The sequence below is a fragment of the Quercus lobata genome, chromosome 5, assembly GCF_001633185.2.
Source record: "Quercus lobata isolate SW786 chromosome 5, ValleyOak3.0 Primary Assembly, whole genome shotgun sequence".
Taxonomy (NCBI): Eukaryota; Viridiplantae; Streptophyta; class Magnoliopsida; order Fagales; family Fagaceae; genus Quercus; species Quercus lobata.
In genome coordinates, this window is record NC_044908.1 from 9,024,032 (window position 1) to 9,033,310 (window position 9,279).

At 33.1% G+C, this 9,279-nt stretch overlaps 1 protein-coding gene across 1 annotated transcript; it reads right to left on the reverse strand.

Annotated features, from left to right (window-relative positions):
• Window positions 1–6,316: 6,316 nt before the first annotated feature.
• On the reverse strand, window positions 6,317–8,863 carry LOC115988899 (calcium-dependent protein kinase 16-like). Its single transcript, XM_031112535.1, has 4 exons — window positions 8,780–8,863; window positions 7,920–7,989; window positions 7,428–7,475; window positions 6,317–6,586 (listed from the first exon to the last, which is right to left on the reverse strand). Exons 1-4 carry the CDS (start codon window positions 8,806–8,808, stop codon window positions 6,449–6,451), a joined length of 285 nt encoding a protein of 94 aa, XP_030968395.1. The 5' UTR covers window positions 8,809–8,863; the 3' UTR covers window positions 6,317–6,448.
• Between the last annotated feature and the right edge of the window lie 416 nt (window positions 8,864–9,279).

Sequence of the window (9,279 nt, forward strand, 5' to 3'; positions counted from 1 at the left end):
TTGCACGTACGTAATAATATTTCGACAATCTCAATGTGGCCCTCAGCAGAAGCCATGTAAAGGGGGCAACGTTTATGGGAGTCCAACTCGATAGCAAGTTGGGGTTTTAGAAGTAGAAGAGCTCTACTGAAATCAAGGTGACCAACTAAAGTAGATATGTGTAATGGAGTTTCACTCATAGAAGTCAGGGAAATTTTGTTAAGGATGTTTGGCTCTTTATGGAGCAACCTAGATAATGTGGTTGTACATCCGCTCATGGATGCGTTGTAGAGCTCTATTATGGGGATAGGGGGATTGTTAGGTTTCGTATTGTATGATTGTATCTGACATTCCAAAATAGTAGCATATATATATATATATATATATATATATATATATATATAGATGAATGTAGTTCACAGATCAATATTATTATCTGTTGCTTAGGACATTTCTTTTATCGTTCAAGCAAATTGACAAAGCAGACATTAATGAAATTTCTACTGAATTTCCTGGTACGTAGCAAAACAAAAGTTGTGGATTATATATATTTACATTGCCAACGAATATGAGAAAGACTAGATGAATTGTTTATTTGCTTCCGACGACGACAATCACATATGTTGTGTTTTCTTGTTACCAGCTAGTAGGGCCAGCTCTGAACTCTCTATAGGTGAATGAGTCATTCCCCTAAAGCCTCCAAATTCTTACCAATAGAGTTATTTCTTATATTATAGTAGTATTAATTAAATCCAAATATTAGTAAATAAATAAAATAATATTTTTTATCAAATAGAAAACAAGAAAATAAAAATAAAGAAAAAGAGAAATGCTACATCCATAACGTATTTTGCAATCTTAAATGTCAGGTTGTTACTGGTTGTTATTAGTGGAAAAAAAAAAGTAATTTCAATGATGAGTTCAAATCAAAACTAATAATAACTTAACACCTTAAATTTGTTGTGAAAATGTTGTGAATGTAACACTTCTAAAAAAAAAAAAGCAATACACAAAAAACTTCACAAAATAGTTGAGTTGACAAACTTTTACTAGTTTTCATTTAGGTGTCCACCACTAATATCACATTTTTACTTATTACTATCAAGCTACCATACCAACTGGTGTGAAAAGTTTGTCAAATTTTTTGTTTCTATAAGCTTTCTCAACAATATATATATATACACACACACGTACACATGACTAATTAATAATTTTGCATCTAAAACAAGATAATAGAATTTGAGTAACATTTAATTTTTTTTAAGTTATATTTAAATATATAAAATACCTCAATTTAGTTTTAGCCTAAAGCGTCCAAATGCATCAAGCCACCCTTCCAACTAACTTTAAATTTTGTTTCAAGTGGTCACTAAAATATATAAGGCTTGTTTGGCAAGAAATTTCTAGTAACGTTGTTTGTATTTTTGGAAAATATGTGTGAGTGAAAAAATATGTAAAAATACGTGTAATATTGTTTAAACACTAAAAACTGTTATTTTAACAACAATAACAAATGGGCCCATAATATCTGAAGTGAAATTGAATAAAGGATGATCACCGCAAAGCTCTATAGGAACCTCTAAAGCATATTCATCTCTTTTGATTTAAGGTAAAAATATCTAATCTTTTAGAGGGTTTTATACTTTTGCCTAGGGTTATTTTAATCTAAGCTTTGACAATGATGTTCATGAGATTTATGAGCTTCTTGGGTGATGTTCTTGTAATTATGTATATGGGTTTTTGTTTTGGTGGGCTTAATTGTTAAATGGTTAAGGGGTTTTACAAATGGTGATCATTTGGGTTTCTTCATGGTTAAAAACTTGGGTTTCCTTAAGCAAATCGTTTGAGTTGATTTTGTGGAAGTTTGAGGTTGATTTTTTGTAAGAGTGTTAACTTTGAATTTCTGAAATTGGAGTGTGAGCATGTGCTTTGTTTTTGCATACCTAGTGTTTGATAAGTTGTTTATATGAGATTTTGGGTTTGATTCCTTGTTCTTAATATGCTTTAAATCTGGTGGTTTTAATGTGGGTGAATTCTCAAATAATTTGGGCTAGTCTTATAACTATAGCAATTTTCTAAAGCTGTCCTGACAGATTTGAGTCAGCCGCAATGCATGATTTTTAATAAATTACAGAAAAATCGTTTTGGGCTAAATTTTCTGTGGTATATTGTATACATATAGGATAATGTTTCCTTAAAGTTTTGAATTAATCGGATAACTTTTCATTGACCAAACAATTTTTACAAATGGCTGCCCTGTTTTGTACTGAATCTGAAGGTAATACTAAAATGCTGAGAAATTGTGGAATTAATTCCATACCTCGGTTGATTTTATCTTGGCTTAAATATACTATTTAGTACTCAAAGAGATTCATGAGTATGTTATTTTATCTTATGATGCACATTTTTGTGGTAGTGAATTTAAAATGTTTTGGTTGTGTAAGCACTAAGAGTTTCTTGGATGCTTGTTTGGTTCTTGCTTGGAAGTGTACTTGTCTTAGGATGGGCAAGCTAGACTTTAGGGCCTTTGGTTTGATTTTAGGGTATTGTTACGATTTATGGAGATAAGTGTGATGGTACTTTGTGAAAGGTCTTGTTATTGATAGGATTGATCATTATGTTTCTAGGTTCCGATATTCTTGGTGATGGACCTAGTGACTAGATTAGTTGATTTTGTAGTGCCTGGTTGAGGTAAAATTGGTTGGCCTTCTGAGGTAAGTAGCTTTTTAATGGGTATTTTTGGAAAATAACCATGTCTTATAAATGTTGTTTTTGAGTCAAACACATTTTGGAAAATGATATATATAGATATATGCTTTCTTAAAAGTATTGTGTTGTGACCCTTACTATATATGAAAAATGCATCATATTTGGTATTGCATTTGGGGAAATGCATGAATTGTTGATATGGAAAAATGAGCATCTTTTATTTAATCTTTGATAAGAAAATCATTGATTTTATGGTGTATTGAAAAATTTAAAGATGCTTATCTTGTCTTGTATTATTTGAGAAATTGTTAGAAAATCTTTTGACAAGAATGAAGTTTGAAAACCTTACAAACTTTGTAGAAGTTAGATTATTTAAGATTTTCTGAAACTACTTGGATATGAACTATATGTTTCAAAGTAAGGTAACCTGTGAGTTTATGTGATTTTAGCCCTATGTCATGTGTTATTTCCCGGTGATCACCTGATTTGGTTTCCGTAGTCTTTGTGACAATGGAATCAAATTTAGGTCAGTTCCCTTTCACTTTGGATGACGCGTTCTTCCCTGCTGTCCATGGGGGGAAGAGGTTCCTTAATTGTGTATGGGTGAGGCTGTTGTCCATGGGGCCAAGAGACCACATGCAAGAGAGGTCTTATTTGACGCGCTCTCTCTGCTGCCCATGGGGGGAGAGAAAAACCTTAAGGGTATGGGTGAGGCTGCTGTCCATGGGGTCAAGAGTCTGCATACCAGAGAGGATAATATCATGCCAGTTGTGAATGGGTGGATACTCTGACCGGTCTATGTGCTAGTATGGTAGATTTATGATAAAATTACCGTATGTAGATTTTATGGCTTTGGAAATTATATTGTTAGTGCTCACAGATTATAATATACAGTTTCATGGTATTATTTTGAGAAACTTTGTGTTTCATCATTTAATCATTCTTGTTACATTATTACAAAAATGATCTTGCAGTATCCAGTTAGCAATTTCCCAAACTAAAACATGTTTTGTAAACTGTTTATAATCATGAAACTTGCATTTCCCCCACCCCCATTAATTATGTTACTTGCTGGGCTTTAGCTCATTCCAATCTCCAACAGTTTTTCAGATAATTAGCTACACGTCAGGCATGGAGCTTAATTTATTGGTGGTGATCGGAGTACTATATTAAATTGGGAGACTTGGGCCATTAATAGTTGATGACTCAATCTTGCAAAGTTCAACGAGATCATAATCAATTTTATTGGAGGTTGGATACTTGAGGTCTGTTAGCCTTGGGTGTGGTAGGCCTAGATTTTCTGTTGAGGTTGCATACCTTAGAGAGGATCATGGCTTTGTGTTTATTTTATTTGGAACGTTGGATTGTTAAGTGTATTTGGAGACACATGATTTGTAGTTTGTATTGCTTGTAAATGTGTCATAGAGCTCTGACTTGTATTGTGGAGAGATCAATATACTTATTTATTTTATCAAATGAAAAAAAAAAAAAAAAAATCTCCTACGTTCTCACTTTTAATGGTTCTTCCCTCATGCCTTGGACCCTTTTGGGTTCGGGGCGTGACAAAGAGAGAGAAGCAAAACTGACAGAAAATAAAGGAGGCACGCGTGAGACAAATATAAATGTATCATTTTATTATAACATTAAGCTATAGTGAGTTGTTAATTGAGTGTCTAAATTTTTAATGTAGTAAGTATTTTTGTGCTGTTAAATTGGCTTCTAGCATTTTTAACATCATTTTTGGCTTCATAACCTGTAAACAATGTAATATATTAAACTAATAAATAGTATTAATTTCAAGCCTAAATAAAATAAAATAAGGGTTAAAAGATAAAAATAGGAAGTACTCTCATGTGTCAAAAGTCTACAAGAGGAAGACTTTATTAGTACTAATTAAAGTGAAATTGCAGCATAACACAGCAGAAAATTTAATACTTTTTTTTATAATATAAGACAGAAATTCTACTCTAACTTAATCAAAATATATGTGTGTGATGCTCACTAACTTGAACTCTGATCTTTGCTCCCCCATCACTCCACAAGAATTTTGTACTTGTAGAATAACTATCATACCAAGAGTATACAGTAATAGCAAAAGTACTACTATAAAAAAAATGCATTTATCTGTACTACTTAATGAAAGAACTTAAGGTGTTTTTAGCTAGTTAGCATCAAAGGAACATTTTTTTTTTCTTTTGAGGGAAAGCTTCAAAGGAACTTGGGATGGCCTGGACCAAACTAGTGGAGGTTGGACCACGAGTTTTAAGATTGATAATATTTTACACGGTTTCTTTGACCTAAACATGGGAAAGACTTTATGGATTATTAATTTGTTAATCTGATTCAAATGACATTCAATCACATATTTTCAGGAGAGTTTTTCTTGTTACACGGCTAGGTTTAATTTGAAGCAATCAATAAAATAATATCTGAAAGTGAAATTGAAAAATGGCTATCAACTTCTCACTCTCTAAAATGAGACTGAACGTCATGGGAACTTGGGAAGCAAGTAAATAATCCATCAACTCTCTCCTATATTATATGTAGGCAAATAATCCAATCAAATATAAAAGTCATTCAACCTCCACTGATTGTGGACAACACATTTCACTCTAAATGGAGGCATTTCATTTTACGATTAATGTAAATCATAAAATAAATCAAATTAACTCAGATAAAAATTATTCATTTTTATTCATTTCCAATAGCTCGCAATTATATTTTATAACCCACAAATTTTCCTATGATAATAAAAAATTTCGCTAATGGGAGACTCAGTACAAAATTTCCTCAATTCACTACAAAAAAAAGGTTCTATGGTCGCGTTTGTAAAACGCGGCTATATGTCAAAAAAACGTGGCTATAGCCTATAGCCGCGTTTTTTTAGGCCACGCTTTCTAGTGTGGCCTAAAACCTGTGACTATAGGACTGACGGTCCTATGGCTACACTTTTTAACCGCAGCCCAAGACCAGACTCTATAGCCGCGCTTAAAACGTGGCCTAAGACCAGGACCTATGGCCGCGTTTAAAACGTGGCCATAGGATTGGACCAATGGTCGCGTTTAAAACGTGGCCTAAGACCAGGACCTATGGCCGCGTTTAAAACGTGGCTATAGGATCGGACCAATGGCTGCGTTTAAAACGTGGCTATAGGTGACAACTATAGCCGCATTTTTTAAATGTGGCTATAGGACATATTTTTAGCCGCGTTTAAAAACGCAGCTATAGCCCTTTTTTTCTTTTTCTTTTTTCCTATAGCCCTTTTTTCTTCAGCACAATGCTGAAGAAAGACATTCACTGTCAAATAAATTATCAAATTCTTATCAATGTAACTCTCCTCAAACGAAATCCTTGTTTTCAATTTCAATTTACTGTATTCCTTACAAGATCTCCACCCACACAGTAAACACTTAAGTTGGGACTCCTAACCTTTTGCTTAGTAAATCAAAATAGGCATTTAACCAAACATAACAAAAAAGAAATCCATATCTGAATATGATATAAAAGAAACCAAAGAAAAAAGCTTTAAAATGAAATGAAAGATATTCATATATCCCCCCCCCCCAAATGTTTATGATTATAAAAGGGGGGAAGAACATAACACAGTAACTATTCTCAAGGACTAAATTGTAAAATAAAAAGAAAACTAAAAGAATCTCAGTTTGAGTCACAACTCTATTGCCTAAAAATTTTTGTAATTGCATTAGCCAATTCCAATAGGCCAGAAGTAATCAAAATTGATATTTACTAAGAGACAAATTCAATACATACATAGGGCCTGGGCAGTAGTTAGTCTTGCCCGAGGATCCTTCACCAGTAACTTCTTTACAAAATCTTTCGCACTGTTGCTTATGGTTGGCCATGGTTTGCGGTGAAAATCAGGCTTGTTTCGTAAGACCTGCAAAAGTGAGACAGTTAGATAAGTATACAAAAGGAAACTATGGGGGGAAAAAAGAAGCAATATTGAAGACACAAACTTTATGGTAGATTGAGATAGAAAAGGCTCGACAATTGAACTCATTTTCTACAAATTCACCAAACTGGGTTTTCCACAACTTCATTGCCTCTCTTCCTCTCCCTCACCCCAAGACATCACACACACACACAAGAACTAAGGTTAAAAAAAAAGTTCAAAGATTGGAAGGATAAGAACTAATATTAAAAATTTTCAAGTTTATAGAATCTTTTTAGAGACTAAGTATTAACAGCCAAATTGATAATATGCATCTGGCAAAATATTGATGCCAAGCATGGATAACATCTTGGTCGTGTATTTGAGATTGAGATTGAAACGGAAAAGTGAAAGGCCAAAAGTCAGAATAGCAAGAGGTAGAAAGCTATGAGTTTGTGTAATTGAGGAGACATTTGGATTTTTTAAGAGTCAGAGACATAAAGAGAGAGTTGTGTTATGAGCGAGAACTTCAAAGGCACTACGTTGTTCTCTGTGCATGGGTTAATTGTAGCTATTAATTATTACTTATTAGAGTTTGGCTGGGATAAAAAATGGGCTTGGGCTTGCTATGAACTTCAATCTTGGACAAAATATATTGTTAATTAAAAATAGGCTTGGGCTTGAGCATCGATTATTTTCTATCATCTAATTAATTAGGAAATCAAATTTGTTATTGTCTTTTGATATCATACTAATTAATTGACCGCTTTAGATAAATAATTTTTATTCTAAGCTGAAAATAATGTATCTAAAATTAATTGTGATATTTCTTGTTCAACCAACATACCTCTTCATCATCAGTTTTCTTCTCAGTTGAAGGCTCCATCCGCTTGTTCTAAGCCATTGAAAACAAATTGATAAATGAACTGAAAAATAGTTAAATATCAAGAGAAAATGGTAAATATGCATAAATAGAACCCAACAGGCAACAAAATTGGCTTCAATGAAATGGATTCCGTCAATATTATACTATCCATATGAGATTTAACCATAGTTCACTTTCAAGTGACATAGTCAAGTTGAATTTGGGTTTTTTCTATGTTCGGCCTACTGATTTTCAAGTAAACCCATTTTCAACGTTATATTGGGCTTGTTAAATTGGTATTGGACCTATTTTTAAAATAAAGAATAACAAACCATTTTGATTAGCCTAAAAACACACAAGTGACTGCCTTCTGAAACATACTAGAATATCTACCAATCATAGTTCATGTAATTTCAACAACACTCAAAAGCATAAATATAGTAGGATAAATATCACAAAACAATAAATACGTACCTTATTACCCATCAGGAGACCAACAGCATAGCCAGGATTTGAGTGGCACCTTCCATGATGACGACAAAGTCTAAAAAGAAACCAGAAAATATATATTATAGTGTGCACAAAAAAAAGTTTGACAGAAAAATAGCCAGGTTACAAGGACATAACAGCCTTAATAAATGTGGCTTTCCATAAATAAAAATTCATAAAACCCAACTTCAAAAATCAAGAAATAATGAGAATTATGACATGAAAAAAGTCACAATTGCACTAAAAAGTAGCATAAAAGAGGACATCGACTAATTCATGATTGGTATTTACCTAAATACTTGGGATACCACTAACTAAATGAGAACTTCATTGCAAAAGCGGAGCACTGTCAGGGACCCTGCTATTAGCTACTTATCCAACAAAAAAGAAAAAGAAAAAAAAAAGAGCCTAACCAAACTCAATCCATCCTCCAGGAAAAATAAAAAGACTATGCTACCTAGCCTAGTATTATTCAATAGTAATAGTACTCGACTACTCGTTAATTTTTTTTTTCTTTTTCTTTTTCTTTTTGCAACAGATTCAAAATCAAAACTTGATTGTCTTATCATGTTTGTTTTCCTTGCAACCAAAGAAAGGGTACAGCTATAACAACTCATTCAATCAACAAACAAACAAATGGCTCAAGATACTCAAAATTCTCATCTTTTATCAGGCTTTGCCAACTATCAAAACAGAAGGGGAAAAAACTATCTCTATCCCAACAAACATGAATTTTGCCAAACAGAACAAAGAAAAAAAAATGCGTCCATGTTAATCCAGATTGCATAGCAAAACTCCAACAAACCAAATTAAAATCTCATAACATTAAAGATCAGAGAACCAACCTCAGAATTGTCACCTCCACCCACTTCATGAAATCGAAAAATGCGATTTGGCAAAGCCGACCAAGTAGTGAAATTCCGATCTTCAACATCAAATAATATTGAAACTGAACATGCACATAGATTTAATCCACTGAAGGAATTTAGTACTTACCATCATCCTCCACTTTCACATAACACATGCCAACCCATACATAAACTGATACCTAAAACCACAACATCAACAAAAAAATTATCAATTCTCAGAATTTCGATAAAAAATTAAAGAAACAATAACAAATTATGTATTTCCAACATGGAAAAACAAGCTCAAATTTGGATCATAAAAAAAAAATTAACAAAAAAATTAAACAAAAATTAACTCAAAAGAAAAAAAAATGTAAAAAATACCCATTACACGAACTGATGCGTTGCAGGTTGTGGTGGGAGGCGAAGGGTTGCCGGAAGCGTCGCCAGATGGTGCGAACTGAAGCATCGCGAACATTCTGCCAGACGAAGCGTCG

What these genes read in the sequence shown, in the direction of transcription:
- LOC115988899 (XM_031112535.1), bottom strand. Translation starts at nt 8,808, where the DNA reads ATGAAGTGGGTGGAGGTGACAATTCTGAG. An exon ending in GTCTCCTGATGGGTAATAAG is followed by an intron (nt 7,476 to 7,919) that starts GTACGTATTTAT and finishes TCAATGGCTTAG; the next exon opens with AACAAGCGGATGGAGCCTTC. An exon ending in AGAAAACTGATGATGAAGAG is followed by an intron (nt 6,587 to 7,427) that starts GTATGTTGGTTG and finishes TCACTTTTGCAG; the next exon opens with GTCTTACGAAACAAGCCTGA.